The 22,909-nt window shown below is 40.8% G+C and overlaps 1 protein-coding gene across 2 annotated transcripts in view; it reads left to right on the top strand.

Annotated features, from left to right (window-relative positions):
* Positions 1–22,909, top strand: part of DTNA (dystrobrevin, alpha) — a 100,913-nt gene that overhangs the window by 61,156 nt on the left and 16,848 nt on the right. The window contains exons 11-17 of one of the 2 annotated variants that reach the window (XM_009085136.1): positions 1,547–1,624; positions 2,219–2,311; positions 9,177–9,264; positions 11,725–11,822; positions 13,197–13,310; positions 16,470–16,566; positions 21,764–21,923. In XM_009085136.1, coding sequence (XP_009083384.1) covers positions 1,547–1,624; positions 2,219–2,311; positions 9,177–9,264; positions 11,725–11,822; positions 13,197–13,310; positions 16,470–16,566; positions 21,764–21,923 — 728 coding nt within the window. The remainder of the gene's footprint in view (positions 1–1,546; positions 1,625–2,218; positions 2,312–9,176; positions 9,265–11,724; positions 11,823–13,196; positions 13,311–16,469; positions 16,567–21,763; positions 21,924–22,909) is intronic. The other variant, XM_009085138.1, reaches the window with a different exon arrangement.

Raw genomic sequence — 22,909 nt, 5'->3', positions numbered from 1 at the left:
AGGATGGAAGATACAAGTTGCTTAACCAGCTAAGAAGGAAAGGGACATTGATAGACACAATACCAGTTGCTAATGAGTAGCATTTGCTGGCCTGTCTCTCCACCCCGTGTTGGTTCTGGAGAATAGGGGAGGAGAACGTGTGATTGGTAGAGGAAGCATCACACTGCACTGTTAGAAAGCAAGGCACAAAATCTGCCCTGGAGTCTTTGGTCACCTGTTCTGGCAACATATTTATCTTTAAGAACCAAAAGGTGCATTGGTCACCTGTTCTGGCAACATATTTAAGAACCAAAAGGTGCATTTTTTGGCTGAAATGGCACATCCTGTACCCCTTAAATGCATTTTCCTTCTGTAACTGGGAAGAAAACGTGTGGAAAACATATCCTTCTAGATGGCATGAAGCATGTTTATCCGCACGGGTATTGTCTCAGTGGAAGCACAACACACATAAGTAGCATGCTGATAGGTAGAGAAATGTGAAGCAAGCATTTTTTCTTGCTGTGCAGTACAGCATTTCATTCAGCTATCTTCCAGATTTATTATAAACCAGTAGGTTTGATTACTTAAGATGCCCTTTGGTCTCATCTTTTTCGGAGCCCCACTGCCAACCTTGCCCTCCCAAAAGGACAGGAATGTCATACATATCATCTCACTGAATTCCTTCTTTGTCCTAATACTAAATGGTTTGATCTTGAGTCCATTAGAACCACATCTGCTCAGATTTATCATGCATCACATTTGCGCAACATCACGTGCCTGTACACACACACAGACCCATACACCCCTGGATGTACAGGTGTGTGTGCTCACACACCCATGAGGTGACAAACCAAAAAATAAAGGTGAATACTTTCAAAAAAAGAAGAAAGTAAAATATTATTTTGTTCTGCTTTGTTGTTTTTTAAACCAAAACTACTGCAACATGAAAGACAAACTAGCTTTTCAAGCTCTCCCGTTTTTTGCCACTGTTATCTTTTTAACATGGATATTTAAGCATTGGGAAGGATGCAGTTACTGCAACCCATTAAATACTGTAATTAGGAAAAAAGGTGTTTCTGATGAACTATATATTATTTTACATCAACAGAAGTACAGTACTTCCGAAAATTCAACTGCTGCATCCCATCACTACATCTGAGTAAACATATTTCTATAGATTATTGGAATTCTCTCATGGTGAATGTGGATAAAAGCAATTTAGCTGTTATGGTAAAGCTTTCCCAGCTTGAAAGTGGCATTTGAGATGGTGTTTTTCTCGGACTCCATCTGGAAACTACACAAGCCTTCAGCTCTCCATTTGTGAGAGAAGCACGTTCTGTTTGTCATTCTGTAGTGAAGGCTTTATGCTTCGCTTTTGGGGAACAGGAGGGAACTTGTAATTCCTGATTTTTGCATTTCCTGAAGTTTTCTAAAATTTCTTTAAAGCTTGTATTGTTTTTTCTATTCAGTCCAGGGCACTTGAATGAGTTTCTCCAAACCCTGTTCTGTAATTAATTTCGGACATCACTGTTTACCCTCTTCTTAGTTTTCCTGTCTTATTAACTAGCTCTCCTTCCAAGAACACTGAAGTAGAGCAGAGCAAACTGCTGGCTAGGGCTGCTCCAGCTTTCTTGAAAGGCAAAGGGTAAGTTACAGAGAGAGTATGTTCCTAACTTGCACTAACACAGCTAAACCAAAACCTCTTCCTCTACTCCGCCCATTTTTATTGTTTTCTAGAAACATCTTTCCTGAGAAGACTGTGATAACCAATTAACCAAGTGAGCCTAGTAGGGCATGCTCAATATATTTATATACACCTGGATGCATGAGATCTTGATCAGACAAGAAAATCCAGCTTGTGCATTCAGTATGTCAGTTGTGTGTTACATATCTATATTCCATGTTTATATGCAATACATAGTATATTAAAATAAATAGTGCTGACCTCACAATTTGCTGTATTTTATAATAAATGGCACTGTACAGCTCCAGGCCCGGGCCCAACCTGGCATCTCAGTGATTTCTGAGGCTGGCTCTGTCATCAAATGGGATGCTACCATCCTAAGTCACTAAATACTAAACATATAAGTTACAATAATAACAAATTAATTTCTGCACTTGGTGTGGTTTTGTTTTTTTTCTCTAAGAACACTGAAGTATTTCACAGTCTCACTTGCTCCTGCTTTTCTCTATCTCTCTGTGTGTCTGGCTTGCACCTCTTTCCCCACCCCTGTTCCAGGTTGCAGTACAGCCTCGATGTTGCAGACAGGCTGGCTGATGAACATGTGCTCATCGGGTTGTATGTCAACATGCTACAGAGCAACCCCGCATGGTTAGTGCAGGTTTGGCACCTTTGGGGGGCCCAGGAGAGGGACATTGGTCAGCCAAATGCTCTCACTGTTTTCTCCTGGCTACAAGCTGAAGCAACTCTTTATGAGCACTAACCTAAAGAGAATGTGTAGGAATATGGGGTATGTCCTGCCAAACGGTGGATTGGGGCAATTGCTGTTACTCTGTCTAGTGGTGCTGGCAAGGGATTGCTAAGTATTGCAAATAATTGGCTGGCAAAGAATGGCTAAACAAATTGATGTGGGATGCTGCTCTAGGCAGTGCAGGACTTGGTGATGGTACAGAAATCTTCACACAACTGTGATTAACAAGTCCATGTTTTCAAGGTATTAATTTTTGAGGTGATATATAATTTGTAGCTTCACCTTCCTTGAGAGTAAGAAATGGCAATAGCACATAAATAATGATAATAATAATTTGATTATTAACCTAGAGAAAGGAGTTCATTTTCATTTTTACATATATCAGGCATTGTTTTTAAATCTGCCTGAATTCTGTATTGTTTGAATCTTGTATATGAATTTTCCCTTATCTCATTCAGACTCAAGGTTTTTAAATGGGTGTCTTGAACATAGTTTATTGTTTCTGCTGGAGTGATTATGGACCTTTGGCTACTAAACCCACCAGCTGTCCTGGCACTTGCAGATGGTGGCGTTGCAGTAGGCCACCCCAGAGGGGAAAACTCTGGCTCAACTCTCCAAGTGGAACAGAACTCAAGACTTTGCAGCCCTGTACCAGCAAGGTGGTGAGCAGTGTGGTATATGGCCCTAGAAAATGTGGTGCTGAGCAGAAAACTCTACAGTGTTTCTAACAAAACTATGCTCATGAGGTTTCTTTTGCTGCTAACAAACCCTTTGGTTTCCTGTACTGCTAGTGCAGATTATTTCACAGGTCAGGAAAAAGTCCATTTGCTCTTAGTATGTGGAAGGCAATAAGCAACTTCATTTTGAATGGTGAATGTGGTGGTTCTCTTCAGCCTTACAAAGTTCACTTCTGTCTGTAGCTCCTATTGAAAATGAGAATAATTTGTCATGCCCAGTGGATAAAAAAGTCTGTATTGTTTTGGATCTGCTTCTCTATTCTGTAGCACACAGGAATGTGCCAGTGGGGAGAAAAAAAGCAAACTAGTTTTAGTGAGGAAAATGAAAACCATTTACTCAAAACAAAACCATTTTCAAGGGGAGTTTCACTCCTGAAGAAGCACTTCCAGAAAGCAGGCTTGTGGAGGAATATTTACACTGTGGCTGTGAGAGGAAGCTGTTTGGGACATGTGTGTAGACCAGTCATTGCCCGTTTGTGATTGAGGACAGGAGTACACTACCGCTCGCTCTGGTTCAACAGGGAGAAGAAAATGTGGCCCTGATTGATATGGTTGTTCAAGAGGAAAGCAGAGAATGGACATGGTTTAGGGTATCTCTTGGTGTTAGGCTTGAATGCCATATCTGTGGTTCATTTAGCTTAGGCTCCTCACCAGGTCACTTTGTGAGTGCCTAGTTTCATATTTACTCTTTTCATCCTCTGAATTTTGTTCTATGTATTCCAACCTGTTCCCTCAAGGTTTTGAGCCAACCTCACCAAGTCACAGTACGTTTGTATCCAAATACGCACATACAAATTCTGTGCCATAACATCCAACATTTATTGTTTTTGAGGAATGAATGGAGAGTGACTAATAATGGCCTTAATTGTTTAAGCAACTGATGCAAAGTGTAGTACATATCATCTGAATACTGACATTAAATCACTGCAGTCACAGCATCCTGAATGAGGAATAATCTGTTATTTGTATAAGATACCAATTAGATTTTGACAGAAACATAACCAAGAGGGACAGCAATCTTAGTCATGCATCAGACCATGCTGCGTTGCCATTTTCTCCTTTGTTGGATTGAGACTGCTAGTAGAGAAAATGAATGGTTATATTTTGGTAAAGACAAGCAGAACAAAGTCTTGCCATCCTGAGGCTCCTGTGTGAAGTCAGTTTCCAGGAGGGGTAGGTGAGGCCTCTGCAGGAGGCTCAGCTGCTGTATCTCACATAGCCTGGGGTGGCATTTTCAAGCAAAGGTGAGCTCCTCCTGCCCATGCCCCAAAGTGTCTGGATGCAGTTTGCTCAAAACCCACACAATTGTGTAGAATAGTGCTGAGTTCAAGTTATTTCACCCTGGATCTTAACAAGATTTGGAACCCTGAGTAAAGCATGTAGTTAACCATAATCAGGTAGCTTCTGATTTAGGGGAGGCTGCAGCTGGGCAGTTCAGCTGTTGAATCTGCCTGCAAAATCCCACCTGCACATACCCAGACGTGCCAGCACATAGCTTCAAATGCTTCTGGCAGACAAAGATGAAAAGAGGAATTATTGTAGCTGGACCTTTATCTGCAAGAAAAACCTACAGAAATACTTTGTGAGCATAATACATAAAATTATCTTAAGAGCTATACGGTAACATTTCAAAACAAAAGGAGGTTTGGGTTTTTATAGATACTGAGTCAGGCTTATTTATAGTTGCTAATGATCGGTCCGATATAGCCCTGTATACCTTTTTTTTTCTGTTTTAAATGCAGCTAATATGTATATTTTGGGTTTTCTGGGGGGATTTAATTAATTTTCACTGCTTATTTTTCATCTGCAGTTATTTGATACTGCAACTAGAAGAACAAGTTTTCCTTTCCATCCACCACAGGCTAATAAGCTATTTGAGGGGTTTTTTAGAAGTCACTACTCCAGAGCAAATTAAGAAACAAAAGAAAGGATTAATACATTATTTATAGTTTACTGCATGGGTAGAAAAAGTATCCTTTAGCCAGATATTTTGAGTAGTTTAATTGTAAATTCTGGGTTCGTATGTAAAACCTATACTTGGTATTTAATTTAGTTCATCTTTAGTATCTGGTTTTTTAAAAAAAACAACCTTTTAACTGCAAATAGTTTTCCTTTTTGTAGGTTAGAGACTTTGCCTAGTTTTGAATATTAATTCCACATCTTTCAGTCTTTCTCTTTTCAGGTGCAGAAGAAAATAAGATACAATATATTAAAAGTATGAGGGGGGGGGTTTCCACAGAAAGCTATTTTCTGGAGTTTTTATGTTAGACTGTGTAGTACTGTGGTGAGTCGTGTACTATAAAAGTGCCATGCTATTCTTTGGTATTTTAAAAATGTTTATTAAGGGGGTGTGCACAACAACTAACTCTAGCTAGGAAGGCAGGTCTAATCTTCCCTTGAAAGAGGAAAAACATTCAGAGACCAACTGCTGCAGAGGAAACGTGTAGACATTTGGCTCCACTGAATGGAGGTAGTTTTTATGATTATACCCACATAACTGAATGTTGCTAACATTTTGGTGGTAAAACCTTGGTGGTTCTAAAGTAAATGGCAAATTAACAACAGCAGAGGGTTCAGATGATGTGTCTTGGTTTAAAGTGCCTTGAAACCAGGCCAGTTTTGAAGGTGTCATAGTTGAACAGTCCTCAGAATACATTTGGTGTGTTGCTGTTAGGCCATTGTTCTTACAGCCCTGGGGCTTAGAAACCTACCCTTTAATTTGTCTGTATTTTCTATAGCAAATGATTTATTAAGAAGAGGTTTGTAGAATAAGAGTATGCCATGAAGGCCACACTGGTATCTCTAGAGCAAAAATTTCACAAGAGACTTTGCTAACCAGTGGTGACATAGATTTTAAGACCAGCAGAGAACATCCATATTGGCTGTTGCAGGGTGCCTCCTGCAGAACAGGCTGGTTTGGCACATCTAAAGCCTGAGAAATAGTGAAGATCTGCCAGTGTCACTCATTTGCTCACAGGCTATCGTATTTTGCATCCTTTACCTGTAGTTTTTAGATCCCTTTTTTATGGATCTCCCTTACACCATAAAGGTCCTATTTTACAGGTGATAATATTGGACATTCACTCTGCGTATGAATGGTGATAGATGTGAGACCAATTATGGTTAATAATTATAAAGTCTTTAAAGAAATATTCACTAATGGAGAAGCAGTGTTAAAAGTGTTGTTTAAACTTTGTTAGAAAAGGAGGACCAGCAGTAGGATATTTGTATGCAAAATGTTCATTTTCTTTCAAAAGGATGCCTGAATCATTCCCTTGAGGGTCCCAAATTCTGCACACATATTCATAATACTTTAAATCTTGTGTGTATGACTGTCATACTGTATCACTGTATGAATATTCGTGATGTTGCTGAAGTAAAGCAGAAATGAATTATGGCAAATCAGAACTCTGAGACATAAAAGTCTTGGCAGTCGAGGCTAATGCTACTGTGCATACCTCTGTGCTTAATGGTCACATAGCATAAGTATATTATCTCAGACATGGAAATTTAGTTTACAGAGCTTTGGGGCTAGTGATTTGTGGCATTCACATAGCAGATTTGACATGCTGCTACATCTATTTTATGACATCCACCTACGTATAAATATGTATCAAAGACATTAAATACAAGTAAGAATCAAAAAGCTGCAGTGGGTTGGCTCATTCAGTAATTCATTCATTCATTGTCTCAGGGGTTAACTCACATCTCCTAACTGTGGTGCAGATTGTGTCATGCGAACAAGTGGAGCCATAATCCATTTTTCCAGGATGGATAATATGGCTGCACATTGCTATAAAAAGGAGAATTGATGTTGAATGCTTGCTGTTTTCACAGCCATCTGTTAGGATGAAACAGTCATTATGGTAAAATTAAAAATTAATTAAGCTGTCATGAAAGTAACCCTTATTACCTGGTTTACATAATTGTATGTGTCGGCAGGAGTTGCTTGCCCCTCTCTTTCTCTGGATGATGTATCACTACAGTAAGCACAAGTATGTAAGAAGCAGTACTGTATAAATTCAGAAAAATACTTTTAGCTTGTGTCTTTGCAGAAAGTAAATCAATTATTCCACAAGAATCTGAATAAGCATAAAATGAAATTATATATGTAACAAAATAAACATAACCAAACCCAAAAAGTCAGTGTTCATCTACCACCAGAAGTCTTAACATACAGTCTGCAGCACAAGGTTTGCTTACACAGAACCTCTCTGTGTCTCACTTTTCAGAGCTTTACTGTTTTTCTAAACTTTGTGTTTGTGGTCTCACAAGTTATTATCAGAATGAGAAAAATACTATGTTTGTCTCTTTTCTCTTACATCCATAAGCCCTAACAAATCCATATGACTCCCAGCTTTAGTTTGATGATCAATGAATATCAACCACTACTCATCTTTCAAACATCATGTTTAAATCCCAGTGGATTTAATCAAGCTAACCAAAAGATGCACATTGTAGTTCCCTGAGGTGCACAGGGATATGAACTCACCAAGAAATTTTGGAGAAACATTTCCTTTTCCTTCTAAAGATGTGAATTCCTCAAAAGCAGAGGTTTTTGCACGAGTGCTATTTTCCTGGCAAAACTCAGAATAAAATCCCATGGCCAGGGTAATTCTTGTTTTGCACACTCTTTTGAAATGTGAAGATCATTCGCTAGCAACCAGTTGCATGCCCTGAAGAGCCCATGGGCAGGGAGATGTGTGCCTGTCTCTCTTCAGCCAAAAAAGCATCATGGAGTTGCCAAGGGATAAGAAAAGAGGTCAGACTTACCTCTGTCTGTGATAGTCTGCAGGCTGTTTTGCATTCCACACGCCAAAGTTTTCTTCTCACCTCTTCTTAGGGGCTTCATTTTTTTTCTCTTGTACACACTAAAGGTAATGCAGTATAGGATTCTAAAGCCCAGGATTATTCAGGGTCAACTAAGTCTTCTTCAGATTTCTGGTTTTGTCAGTTTATTAGTTTTAATGGTTCTCTGCAAAATTCTAAATGTTTAAAAATAGTAAAGGCTCTCATTGTTTTACTTTTTCCTGCTCACCTGACTAAATACTAGCCTCCATTTAAAATAAGGACAGCTGAAAAGGCATTAACTTGAGAGAAATATTTGCATTTTATATTCTTACAGGGAGAAAAAAAGGTGCAGTGTTTTAAAGGAATACAGCATATTTGCTATTTAGTTTGTTACACTTTCTGAACTGGGGATTTGATTGGAGATAGTGGTGATCTCCAATCTCCATTGGAGATTCTGCACAGGTGACCAAACTCCGTTGTAGTTGGTGCAAGTAGACTCCTGCATCCTGGCAGCAGGAGTTGGCTCCAAGGTAAAGTGAGCCCAAGTCTGGCATCAGTGGTGATATATAAGTAATAAGTTGCAATATTTTAAAGGAATTCAGTGTATTTGCTGTTTATTTTTTACACTTTTTGATCACAGTCATGTGATTCTCTGAAATCTTACTCCCACATGTTAAGAAACCAAGAATAAGAGAGAAAGTCTGATTATTAATTTCAAGATTAGTTGTTCTAGGTAGTGATCCATGAGGCCCTGTTAAGTCTCCTGCAAAACTGTCCTGAATACTGTTTTCTGTTGCAAATCTGACAAAGCTTCTGAAGTTTTCCCAGTAAACACTGAAGTTCCCACTAATCCCCTGTCCAAAAAGTTACCACTCCTCTAGGTGATATGATAAAGCTGAGAAGTAAAATATATGCTGACAGGTGGTCCTAACCCCTCCCACCCCTTTTTGGGCAGAGTAACTCTGTAAGTTGCATCTTGCACAGCCCTGGCCAAGGGTTGCAGACTGCTGCTGTTTCTGCCTGAGGGGAGGTGCTGCCTGGCCTCTAGAGCTGCTCCTTCAGGGAAATGTCCCTCCCCCTTCTCTCCTTCGCTCAATTAACATCAGCTGTTGTTAATTTGGTGACATTTTGCTTCTAAATTCTGTAATGAGGGGATGTGAGATGATGGTGTGACAGAGCAATGGTGACTTTTACTGTGTATAAACGTGTCTTCCCTCCTTGCCCTCCCCCCGAGCAGCGTGCTCGACAGCGCAAGTCGCCTGGACGAAGAACATAAGCTGATCGCCAGGTATGCAGCAAGGCTGGCAGCAGAAACTTCTTCATCAGTAAGTGTTTTAATTAAGGGAAGGTACTTTCCTTCTGTCATGTTCCAGGGGCTTGGCGAGATCAGGGAAATTACATCGGATAGTGTAATGATTAATGGTTTATTTTTCCCTATCCTTTTCATCAGAGGCTGTTATGCTTTAGGAGTGACACTTCTGTGCAGTCCACTTAAACCAAAGAATCCACATACTAATGCTTATAATCTATATACTAATGCAATGGTATTTAAATAATTACATCAAAGTGAATCTGACATCTTGAACTCAGGAAAGACTAGAAAATATTTTCTGGACTAGCGTTGGTTAAAGGTTAATGATTTACTGCCGTGGAAAAATGGGGTGATGAATCCATATTACTCTCTAGTTCAAATATCACAGCCACTAGGGCCCTACGTACTAAGGATTTTAAAGCCAGGATGACTGTAATGACCCCCTGCATTAGCCCTGGCTCCCATTTTCATTTCAGAGCAATGATTATTCTGCTCTATGTATCCCAAGATAGAAGGTGATGACAGGCTAAAACCTCACTAACTGCATTCAGGAGGAAGAGAGGATGAAGCAGGAACCTAATCAAAGTATATAAAATCTTAAATGGTAATATAAGGTCAGCCTAGTTACTTTTTTCCATCTCAGCACATTTGATAGAACAAGAGATCATAAATGATGGTTAAGTGAAAAGCAGCTGGTCCAGAGTACCCGGAAACATTTTCACACTGGGATTTACACTGTGGGGTCAACTGAAAGGGTGAAATTGGGAACCACACTTCATGTAAAGACACTGAGTCACGTTCACGCCAAGTGAAGACAAATCTGCCACCCCATGCAGCCATCTGTCACAGAAGATTTCACACTAGTGCTTAGGAAGAGAGGGGTGCTCCAGCTCCACCAGCCCAGCTCAAATTAATCCTTTCCAGAGGTGTGACACAGTGTCTCAAATTTAAGGCAACCTGTAAGTGATGGTCCTGTTTCTGAAGGACAGTAATTCTTTATGGAAACAAGATTTCACATTCATAATGTCTCTGGGTAGAAACTGGTCAGAATCGGTTGTATATAACACGTCCTTGATCTGGGGGAAAACTTAGGAAACAGTATAAATAGAGCTGGTTTGAAAGAAAAATACTGAATTTCTCATTGCCATCCATCTGTGCTCTTTGAACAAAAGAGACAGAAGGAAAAGAGAAGGTTTCTGTATACAGAAATCTTTTCAAGCACAAGAGTGGTACCACAGTAGGAGCACAGTGGAAATTTTTTAAGCTTTGCTGATGGTCATTCTGGCTTTTAAAGAACAAAATGTATTAATAACAGTGGGCATTCAGGATAAAGATCCCAATTCCTCCTGTATCACTCATGGCCAGCATGTGTCATTTTTTCTTATTATTGCACTGCTCTGCTTCCCTGTGGTTGGAGTATTAATGGGAAAATGTATCCATAACAGAAAAAAATGGCTACAGGGGAAACATACTTTTCCTACTTTTTTTTTACAGTCCTAACCTTTGGTAGGTTTGTTAGGCTATTGAGATGTATCTTCATCCTTTTTGAGGGTTCACCTCCTGGAGGAGGAGATGCCTGGCATCACAAAATTGGGTTCCAGAGTTACACTTTGCAGGGCTTTTATGGTGAGAAACATTCAGATCACAGCAATAACTCAGCAGAGGGTTTTTAAATGTCTGATTCTTCCAGGCTGGAGTTAGGAACAAATGGATATCTTTGATAGCTGTGAAACTTTAAAATATGCTCTGTGTTGTCATTGATGCAGTACTGAAATACAGGAGTGTGAACAAGGAAAACAATAATTGGTTATTACTGATGAACATGCAAAAAAAGATTATAGTCCTGTGAAGCTGAAGTGAGCACTGCCTAGTTTGGTTAGAAATAGTTTAACTCCCACCTCATTTTATTGGAGGGAATAAAGGTTCTGCTGTACCTGAAGGACTGGGGAAAGAGGTTTTCTGAAGTGTCATCAGAGCGTATTGGAAAACGTGGCTAAATGGGCCACACAGCCTGACTGAAAACTGAGTAGAGCTTTCAAACTGAAAGTAAAACCATACTTTCAAGAGAGTGAAGCTTCACTGCACTGGAAACACATCCTGTTCCTTTTGGAGGCAGACACTGGTTTCTGCTTCAGTGCGTTCCTCTTGTCTGCAGTATCAAAATTAAGAGCCTATATTACAGCAACTGCCTGCAGCAGTGCCATTGCCTTTTATGACTGGTTCAGAGAAAGCTCCTTGAAAAAGCAATGAATGACAGGATGGTAAACACCGAGTCTTATTTACTCTAGCACTTACTCTGCTTCTACTAGCGATGGAGCCGCACGGGTATGAGCGCAGCATGGATGCTCTTTTTTCAGTGTAGGCAAGCCTGGTAGTACATTTTCTGTAAGCAGATTTCACAGAACAGATCTGTGTTGAACTCATGGCTGCATGCTGGCTATTCTTCAATGCAGCCTTCTCTTTTTTACAACAGCAGCAGAGTCAGCAGAGAGGGGCATCAGATATCTCCTTCACCATTGATGCAAACAAGCAGCAAAGGCAGCTGATTGCAGAGCTTGAAAACAAAAACCGGTAAGTGTCCACAAAGCACCTGGTTTTGTGCAGCCCATATATTTGGTTTGTTTGTTTGTTTCTTAACATTTCTTACTGCCTACACCTGTATAATATGCTTAGACATGCACATGTATATCCACCTGCAACAAGCATGGGGCACAAAAAAGTCCAGAGAATATGACAAAGGCTTTGAAATCCATAGCCACCCTGTGTTTTTATAAGTGTACTCTTCAATGACATGATATCAACGTTGATACTTTACTGTTTGCAACTGCTGTTTGTTAAGAGTTAAAAAAAAGCCTGTCCTATTTCAAACCTGGAGTCACTTTCGGTTGGATCCTCTGTAGCACTATAACATGAAATGATAAAAGGATCAGTCATGCTTGTAATGTTATGCTCCCCTGCTTTTATTTGGGAAAAAGATGATTAAAGCTTTCCAGGACACAGCCTGTCTGGGAAAGGTTTGCAGAAAGGTTAGCAGCAAGTTAGGCTACTGATCAAATGAGACAAGAGGTACAAATGTGCCCGAGACTGAGAGAGAGTGTCCAGGAGAAATAAGCCAGCCAGCCCCAGAAAGGAGTAATGCCTGTTTGTTAAGAGCAGAGAATCTGGCCCTGGGTATCAGACTGCCGGATGCCGTGAAATGTATGGCAGTGGAGCTCTGCTTTTAGGGCTGGACTGTAAAATAGAGGCCAGCCCAGACCAGATGGTTTCCTGTTCCAAACTCTGCACTGCCTTCTGTCACCGTGTAATGAGCACCACCAGCTCCAGTCTGGATTTGTCTTTCATAGTTCAAGGCTGCCTCCTGACCGTCTGCTATCCAGCACATTGTGAAGAAGACAGAAAACTCACAAAGGTTTCAACCTTCTGCTGCGAAGCTTTGTATTAGCCTTTTGACAGTGCTCCAGGGCTGACAAGCCAGTCAAAACAAGTCCTATTAAAGTGCTTCTCCCTGAATTGTTGACTGCTCTCACATCTCTACTTACACTGACAGTATCTTTTAAGTGCTAAATATTTCCCCTGATACTCAAGAAGGGCCAGAAAGGTTATTTTAATTTTTGTTAAGTTCATGTGGTACTTGAAATGTTCATGATGAAGAATTAGAAGGGAACAATTTAGTTAAGCTTAGAGCTATTTGATGTCTACCTTTATTTTTGGGGGGTCTTGAGAAAGTATTTCCCTTTATGGCGAAATCCTAGGAGTTCATTTAAAAAACATCCAGAGCCCTCTCCCATTGCTGAGGGCTCCTTTGGTTGGTTGCAGCCCAGTCATTTTATCTACACTGATGAAAAGCTACATACAATCATAATTCATCTCCCCCTGCGATGTCCAGTGAGCTGGTTTTGTGGAAAGTTACTGACCTGTAGCCTTCTGCTTATTCTCCTCCCCAAGAGAAATCCTACAGGAGATCCAGAGGCTGCGACTTGAACATGAGCAAGCATCTCAGCCCACACCAGAGAAGGCACAACAAAATCCCACTCTCCTTGCAGAGCTTCGGCTCCTGAGGTAAGTCCACAGCAGTAAAACCTTTGGCTATGACAGGGGCCAAACAGACATTCTCAGTAAGAGAAGAAATAAGAGATACGCTCAGCTTACAGTTTTGGGGGCTTTTTGAAGTGAGTCAGTGTGTATTTTTTCTCCATTTTTGGTGCAGTCTGTTGTCCTAGAAGCAATTAAGCTTATGCTTTAAACTGCATGTATGAGGAATCTCACCTGTTACTCATCTATATTAAATTAAGCACGTGCATTAGTGATTGCAGAGTTAGGCCTGTCGGTCATTTGGAATAGGTCCCCACAGCCTTGTCCAAATGCCATTAATTATATGGGGAAAAACATTCTGTCAGAAAAAATGCCTTAACAAAGTCTTCTCCGTTATGCTAAAGAAATTACAGAACTACATGAAAATACAGCCAGAATTAGATGTTATTTTTTTAAAATTGCCCCCAGTTCTTAGCACAGCGCAAAACCAGGCTGCAGAATGAGCCTCCTCATCACGTGGGAGGTGGGGAGTAATGTCATCTGCAGCAGCTGAACATTTAGGAGATTCCTCCAGTCATCCCTCCAAGCTAAAAACATTGATATGCATGTATCAGCATGTTAATTATGATACTCTACATGGATTTACTAATTGCCATGGATATCACATTGAAGAAGTACAATTGTCATTGGCCCAGATACATAGGCTCCCTGAAGGTCCTGGAGTTCATGTTGTGAGAGCCAGAAAGAGAATCCAGTAAGAACTATTCCAAATTCTTCATGCGAATAGACAGTAGAGTGTAACCACTTTCTTTCCAGTGAAACAGTGCTAGGCTGCTCTGCCCCTATAGGGCAGTACTCTCTTGAGAAGACTGAAGAACATTTTTGGCCATTTATCTGCTCCTCACACAACTAATATTTTAGTGGTCTTAATAACCCAAAGGAAATTACTGTAAGAAATTGTGCTAAATCTTTTTCCTTACAAATACTTCATAGTTTTATTACGGAGTTTTCCACACTAAAATATTCTTCTGATTCACAAATAATTACATTTGCTTTCCAATCTGAATACAAATTAGCTTCTTCATTTCTATGAGTGATTTTAGTGTGTAATTAGTTCTAGATATCTACCGGCAAGCGACATTCTGTGAGACATAAAACCAACTGTGATGAAAATGTGTACACTGCATAAAATATACCAGTAATGTAGCTCTTGTGCATCAAACCTAAAGTCTGTTTTCAGCAGGTTTAGAAGATTGGCTTTCTCTGTAGTTGACAAATAAAATTCATTATACTTAGAAAAAAAAGAAATGATTGTGCAGTGTTAGCAGACTGACTACTTAATATGAAAAGCACAGTGTCCCTACTTTAATTTCCTGACATGGGATATCCCTAGGGCAGTGATGCCGAGTTCCTCAATTATGATATCATCTCTGATTTAATATGCAGTGTCAGAGTCAGAAAATAACCTTTAATTTGTGGGTCTGAACTGCTTTGCGTGCCTTGTAAAATGTTCACCATTTGAAAGGCAGAAGTCTGACTTTTGATTTACTGTGGAATTTTGACAGCACCTCAAATTCCTAGACACTTAAGGTGTCACAACGCTCTTCTTATCATGTGTAAGACAGCAGGACTAGAACAGTAGGCCTGATTCATGTCTGTTACCCCAGAAGTATTTCGGGCTTGAAGCACGTTAGGCAGTAGGGCAGTTTATTTCACATTGTATTAAGAAATGCTGGAATCTGTAAATTATGGTGTGAGTACCTGTCCCAGCATCTTTCACTAGCTGCTGAGTGTTGCAGAGTCACTGAAATGAGATTCTGAACACAGCATTCCTTCACATTGCCAGTACTATCTTGGAGACAGGTTGGAAAACCCATTACTCCCAAGAACTTGCTCTGGAGTGCAGTGGGAGAAAAACATCAGAGGAACAGTCTGTACTGTGCACACTGCTTAGATCCTCTCTCCCTGTAGAATTAATCTAAAACCCAGCACAGCTCTGTGCTAGGACCTGCCACTTTGAATTACATGGACCTTGGTTTTGTTAGCAGTTTCTTAAACTCCATTGCCTTTGTATAGTTCACAGCATTTCCAGCAATTACATGGCTGGAAAAGAAAAGCCAGCACAGGCATTTTGTAGCAGAAAATAGAAAAATCTTTCAGAAGAGTAAATGCAACCTGGCAGTGTTACTGTATGATACTATTATATATAGGTGAGAGAGAGTGCACATGAGCAATCCCATAGAGATCAGTGTTGCTTATATAGCTGCTTATTTGCAGAGAAGGCTCAAAATCAGGGTTTCATATACCCTAAATACAGGAAATGTACTGAAGTCTTGTTGGCTATGGTGCTTTCCCATTTAGGATTAAACTGTCACATTTTGTAGGTAGTACAAGACTAACGACATAGTGGTTTTATGTTATTTGCAACACAGTAGTTTATAAAATATACTTAATAGGTAATCCTCTCACACAATTCAGTGATTGGACATGTGCAAGTGCTGATCCCCCATCCTGTGCAGCAGAGCTGTGCAGAATCAAAGCTATTCACATTTATGGGGGCACATATGGAGTGGCTGTCACACTTGGAGTGGCTCAGTTTTCACACTGTCATGGAACCAGCACTGGACTCCGAGTCCAAAGAGCTAATTTCAAGCAGTTATATCTCCGCTATGTGATAGTCTTACCCTTGCTTTCAGAAAAAAATAAAAACAAAAGCAGATCACTGTGGTGTTCTGGCTGAATTTCTGAACTCTCCTAGCTTCATATCTTGTTGTGTTCAGTGCCCCTGCTGTAATTTCCTGTCCCTTGGGGCATGGCTTTAATTTCTCCTGACAGCTAGTGAGGTTATTGACTAGAGACATACAAAGACAAAAATTGCCAGGGATTTCCACAAGAGAATATAACACAAACTTGTTTGAACCTCATTTGTTCTTTGAAGAAGAGTCTGTGTCAGTGTCTGTCTTTTCCCTAATCACTGTGTTCAGTCCCATGAGTATTCTCAGCATGAGGGAACTCCCTAGCCTTCATGTGGCCTCATTTCTAAGCACTATGCTGAATTCATTCCGTGTGTTTGCTTTCCTGTGATCTATAGGCATGTACCTCATAGTATGACTGGAAAAAATGACAGAGTAAGAAGCTGCTGATACTGTGAGGGGTAAGCTCTGATCAGATCTGCTTGTTTCTCAGACAGCGGAAGGATGAGCTGGAACAGAGGATGTCTGCTCTCCAGGAAAGCCGGAGGGAGCTTATGGTTCAGTTAGAAGGTCTCATGAAACTGCTGAAGGTAAGGAGCTCCACCTGATACTACCAATGAGAACAGGCAGAGTGAAGCAAGAGAGGAGAGGGAGGATGTTTAACCACGGAATTCTGTAGGATTTGACTGTTTAGTTTTTTAGGTTTTGGTTTTGCCTTGGTCTTCCAATTCAGGGGTTTCAGATGATGTTGTTCCTGTAGTAGCACTGCATCATGACTGTCACCTGCTGCTAAGTGGAGTAAGAATAAGAAAAGAAACAAACCAATGCATAAAATGAGTTAGCTATTAACTATTATTTAAAAACCCACAGGACTGTACTCTATTACTTACTCCAGCTGACAGTATAGAGTTCCTTTAACTTTGCCCATTCAGTTGCTGGTTCTGTCGGACCTGTCATTTGACAACCACATCTAACTCTCTCACCTCAGAGATTCTTGCCCAGCAACACCTGGTCATTTTCACCAATGCAGAAACAAGCCCTTGTTAAACAGATGAGACACACCTCACCAAAGCATCTCAGTTAAAATTGAAGGTCTCAAAAAGCATGTCCATTTTTAAAGGCAGACTAGAGTAAGGTAGAAAACATGTCTTTATTTGCAGAGTCCAGCCCTGTTTTACCTGATGTGCCTCAGGACAGATGATGCCAGAAATTCACATTGGAAGAAAGTGCTCTGTATAGCATAAGAATCTGTTTTGTTGTTGGCCATGCCAGATCAAATCAGTGCATGGAAATTCAGTGCACCTTGGGTCAAATATGGCTCTGTAAGAGCAGAAGGAATTTCACTGAAATACATTTAGCAACATGATTTGCATCAAAGGATGAGTTTGATCCTTATGTCACTTGCATCTCCTCACACACAAGCTTCTGCAGCCACAATGCAGGAATTAGTGGCACCTGAGCAGCAGAGCTCACCAAATAGCCAGATTCTGGGGAGCTGGAAGGAGGCAGGATACTTTTTGCTCTACTAATGAAATGCTGCAGTGCTCCAACTAGCAGTGAGGGCTGCCTGATGTCAGTGCACTGCCTGGACAAAGAGAATTTGGGGTAGGAAACGATAGCAGCTTTCTTCACCCTTTGCACTATTCTGATGTTCAGAGTGTGCAGAAGTGGGAGCCTAACCTGGTCACATACCTTCAACTATTTCAACTTTCACCTACCTATAACCTTGCAGTCCACATTTGGCTGTTTTCTGTTCTTCACTTACACCCTGGCTAATCTCATGTGCTGATCCTCTTTTTCTTTAGGAAGAAGAATTGAAACAGGTAGTAAATTCTGTCCTTACTGGAGGCCTCACTAACTCCTAAATGTGATTGTGTTCCTGTGATCTGTTTTACTTCCTTTGCTTGAGAAGTGTGTGTGTTCTTTTGACGAAAATTAATATTTTGCAATTCTTTCCCACATTATTTTCAAGTAGCTTGGAGCAATTTTCACAACTAAGTATCTTAGCCCTCTAGAAAGTGAGTCATGGCTGCAAGGAGTCTTGATCTTTTTCACACTCCTCTAAATGAAAACATGTAAGGTATAGAAATCACCCCTCAAATGCAGTGAAACCAACCTAGGATATGAATTAAAGAACACTTCTACCATAGATAACATTTTGAAAATGTAATGAAAAATTTGGAACTTTAAGAAAAACATAACTGAGCTTAAATTAGACCAGGGCAATGAGTTTGGAAACCCGCTTTACCCAGTAAAAGTCAGAGCATAGTGTGTATATCTTTAAAGTCAGCACTGGTGTTAACAGTCCCATGATTCTTTGGGAAAACAAATGGTTTCTGCAACATAGATCAAAAAGAGCAAGTATTTATATTATTAATAGTGAATTTTAGAAGACTTTATTGTTTTGGAGTATTGCAATGGATCTTGGAAAGATACTAGGCTAAAATATAAAAAACCTTTTCAGATGGCAGTCTGATTTACAAGTCCGATAAAAACCTTTCATTTTGACAAAACACATTTCCTCTTTCTTTCATCAGCAGAGGTACAGTCACACGTCTGATGTGTTCTCTGTGGTAGAGCATGCAGGGTTTGTATGTAATGCTCACCTTCATAAAACTAGCATTGGGCTAATTTTTGTAGGCCATCAATCTGTTGCACACAGAACAATAAATCTGACCAAACAGCACCTCCCTGTAAAGACTCTGCAGTATTAAAAGATTATTTTGCTCGCAAAAGAGAAGTTTCCAATGTGCCAGGAGTTTCCCTAGCATATAAAATGTTCACTGGACAGTATAAGTGAAAGCACATTTTCAGGCTGTTATGAGGTATTTTTATGAGATTTTTTTTCCTTCTGAGAGTAATAGCCTCACTGAATACCAGGTGATGATGCTGAAGAATTACTCTCACAATTTCCATTTAATGATCCCCATTATGCTATGCCATTTCACAAACTGTTGAGAGAAACAGGATTAAATTAATTTCTGGAGGAATTCAATTGGAATGAGCAGCCTGGCAATTCATCTAATGCTGATGAACTATCTATTTCTCTCCTGCCCTTCCCTGAGAAAGGATAATGAGTTCTTCACATCCCTGTCGTTTGATGAGGCTGTGAGGCAGGCTTTCCCCATATGTCATCCCAGTTCAGTCCCGGCAGAGGGAGCAATGAGCTAAAGCTCTCGTAAGGCCAGTTTTTATTTCAAGCATTTTATCCTGAGCTTGACAGCGGGAATTCTCTTCCTGTCTAGCAAGAGTTAACTTAAAAGCCATAGCAAGGTGACTAGAGATGGTGAATTAAATGAAATACATGGGAGTTTTCTTTAAAAGCACGAGAACATTGATAGCTGCAACCAAGTGCATCACAAAAGTTGAAGCCATGAAAATATCCATGGTGGCTGTGGTAGCTCCCGTTTCCGCATGCCTTAGTCCTCAGCTGGTGGAACTGCCAAAGTCTGGGAGCAATTCAGTGCTCAATTTCTCTGCTGAGCTTACCAAAAAGTCACTACTGACTGTCATAGCAGATTTCAGGCCGTTAGCTCTAGCCTTTGATAGTCGCCTATCACGTTTCTCCTGATAACCACTAAGCACTTCACTCCCACAAACTTGGGCTGAGGTGGATCTAGATGAGTAAAATATGTTTAGTGTTCACCTCTCTGAAATCAGGAATTCACTAATATCCTCCTATTTCAACCTGCTGTTCATCAGTTCTGTCTGATACTACCCAAATAGTATAAAAAGTGATGAGTTTTTTCCTGGACAAGGGACTCCAAATGCTTCATCTCCCTGTGTTTCCCAAACAGTTTTTTTCCAGCACTGAAAGCTACAGATAAAAGAGCACTGTTTATCATAAACACAAGATCTCAGTCATAGCTGCAAAACAGACACAAGGGTAAGCACTGGATGTGCAGAAGCTTTTACATTTCTCTTGTGGGAAAATTCCAGAGCAGAAGTATTTTTAGGAAATAAAATGCCTATTCTGAAGTTCGTTCCTGAGTGTAACTTAACTCTAAGAAGCAAATTTTGTCCAATTTTTCCCTCATCTTGTCTGAAAGTTCCCGCTGTTGGTGATCCCCAGATGAAAGGCAAAGGGGAGCTAAGGAAAACAAGGCAAGTGAAAAAGGGCACTCCACTTTCAGGGAGCTGAGAACCAAAAAATCTTTTGCAAATGTGTTTCACTGAGGATAGAATGTGCACCATCGAGGCAGTAGATGCCTGATGTGCAGGGGGTGTGACCACCAAGGACCTTGGAGCATCTCCAGGTGACTCTGTGCTCTGCCTTTAGAGGGCTAGAGATCTGTATTTCTGCTGGAGCTGGTACAGATGATTCCAGAAACAGGAGAGCATCTGGCCTTTATATATTTGACTTGCCTTTCATCCATCATTTAAATGTTCTAAAACCAATCATTAAAGAAATTATAAGTATTAAATCCTCCATTCTTCCATCAGTAATGTGCTTATTCCTCATAAACCTAATTTGCCCTTGATGTCTTTCTGGTGATAATGTCTCTTATAAAGGGGTGATAGGAGAAAAGGACAAATAGCTTAGTATTCTGATGCATTATTTATGGCTCAGGGCAGGAATTTATAAAAATCTCAAGGGCAGTGCTGCACTCATCCTGCAGTGGGCTGCACTTGTCTTTTTTAGAACATATTTGCCAAATTGTATCAGGACTGCAGTGGCAACCGCAAGCCATGAGAAGAGTTAAGAAATCCTCCTGAATTCTCAAAATAAAGCCAGGACTGGGGAAACAACAGCTCTCGGGTCACTTATGACTGCAAACAACCAGGGTCTTGCGTTGCAGTTCCTCTTTAACAGCACTTAAGCCAGCTCCATCCTTGGCATCTACCAAACACAGGTTTTCAGTCAAAAGTCACGTGCAGTTTGGTGTGAGCTCCAGCGTTTGGGTTTTTTATGTGGACACACATTCCCAGGGGGTTTTGAAACTGTGGGTGAGAAGAGCACTGTGTCTCTTGGTATCACTCACCCAGCTGCGTTAGTAAAAATTACTGTTTTGTAAAGTCTGCTTGAATTTCCACTAAGTGATCCTAACTGTGAGGTGCTAACAGCATGACATTTATGTGACTGGTGTTAAAACATTTTCACTTCCAGCAGCCGAACCCATGGCAGGAATTTGTATTGCCCTGTGCCCACGGTGTTTTGGGAGTGCCTGAGTATATCCTGTAGAGCAAATAATGTAATAGTGTATGATTTAATAGTGGCTTAAATAGTTCTCTAGCTCCGAATCAAAAGCAGAATGTTATATTATTTATTGCGAGTGTCAGACTTTATGTGACTGAGAGGTTGCATGTACCATGAACCTGTGCTGCAGGGAGACAGAGGGCAGGGCTGTGATCAGCGCTCACAGCAGCACTCCGATGGAAGGGGCTGGCCTGGCTGAAAGCCACATTGGTCCCAGCATCTTTCTCCTTCTCACTGCCAGGATGGGTTACACTTTATCAAACATGCATGCAAACTGGGGGAATGAGAGAGGGAAGAGGGCAGAGAGGTCTACAGTGTGGTGTTATTAACTTGAATTTTCTTTTAATTTAGCTGCCTGACATTTTCCCATGCTTAAAGTCAGATCTTGACTCATGTTTTCCTACTTACTGTTTTTCTACACAGAAGCATTGCTGTCCACTAACAGCTGACTTGGGCATTTTTTGCAGCAAAATTAACATTACCCAACTGATCTACAGGCAGCATGATGCCTTTGAGCTGAGGGATGGGTTACAAGGACAGCTGGTGGGCTCTCACAAAGACCTGTTTAACCCCTTGTGATTGTTTTGCAGACCCAAGGGGCAGGCTCCCCACGTTCCTCACCCAGCCACACTATCAGTCGACCTATTCCAATGCCCATCAGGTCTGCCTCTGCCTGCTCCACCCCAACACATGCACCTCAGGACTCTCTGACCGGGGTGGGAGGAGATGTGCAGGAAGCCTTTGCACAAAGTAAGTCTCACTGATAGCTCATCTGAAGTGCCTGGAGACTGAAGATTCATTATTTCTTGTGGTTACTTACTAAATGAACTTGAGATTCTGAGTTGCATGCAATGAAACAAAACAAAATAAAAAATATCTGCAACAACTGTGTTTTGCTATTGAAAATTGACTTTGTCAGCATCAAACTTTGCTGTCAGAGCAAGCAGGTAAGCAGAAACCCGACATTGATACCAATTCATGGATTTTGTGGTAAGAGGGAATTTTGATGCAAGATGATCAGAGCAGTTATCAGTGCTCTGCTAACCAGAAGAATTGCTATTGACCTCCACAAGGCATTGTCACTGTGTTTGATTTTAAATAAAGACTTTGCTAGAAATAGATGATACAATCATAGAAATTAGTTCAGGTGGAAAGGACTTTTGTAAGACATTGTGTCCTTCTGCTCCAACAAAGTGGATTTCAAAGTGAGATCAGACCATTCTGGACCTTTACCAGTTGAGTTCCAGATGGCTCCTGGCACACTTTTTCAAAGTCTGTGTTCCAGTGTTTGACATGCTCACTGAATCACAGAATCAGAGAATATTCTGAGTGTGAAGGGACCCACAAGAATCATCGAGTCCAGCTCTTGGCCCTGCAAAGGACAGCCCCAAGCATCACACCATGTGCCTGAGAGTATTGTCCAAAGGCTCCTTGATCTCCCTCAGGTTTGGTGCTGTGAGCACTTCCCTGGGGAGCTGTTCCAGTGCCAAGCACCTCTGGCTGAAGAACGTTTTTCCAGTATCTAACTTAAACATCTCTGACACGACTTCAGGCCATTGCCTCAGGTCCTGTTACTGGTCACCACAGAGAAGAGATCAGTACCTGCCCCTCCACTTCCCCTTGCAAAGAAGCTGTATACAGCTATGAGGTCTCCACTCAGTCTCCTCTTCCCCAGGCTGAACAAGCCAAGTGACCTCAGCCACTCCTCGTATGGCTTCCACTTTCCACTTTCACCT

Source organism: Acanthisitta chloris, unplaced genomic scaffold (genome assembly GCF_000695815.1).
Source record: "Acanthisitta chloris isolate BGI_N310 unplaced genomic scaffold, ASM69581v1 scaffold352, whole genome shotgun sequence".
Taxonomy (NCBI): Eukaryota; Metazoa; Chordata; class Aves; order Passeriformes; family Acanthisittidae; genus Acanthisitta; species Acanthisitta chloris.
Note: the sequence above shows the minus strand (reverse complement) of the source record. Positions and strands in the feature narration are given on the sequence as shown.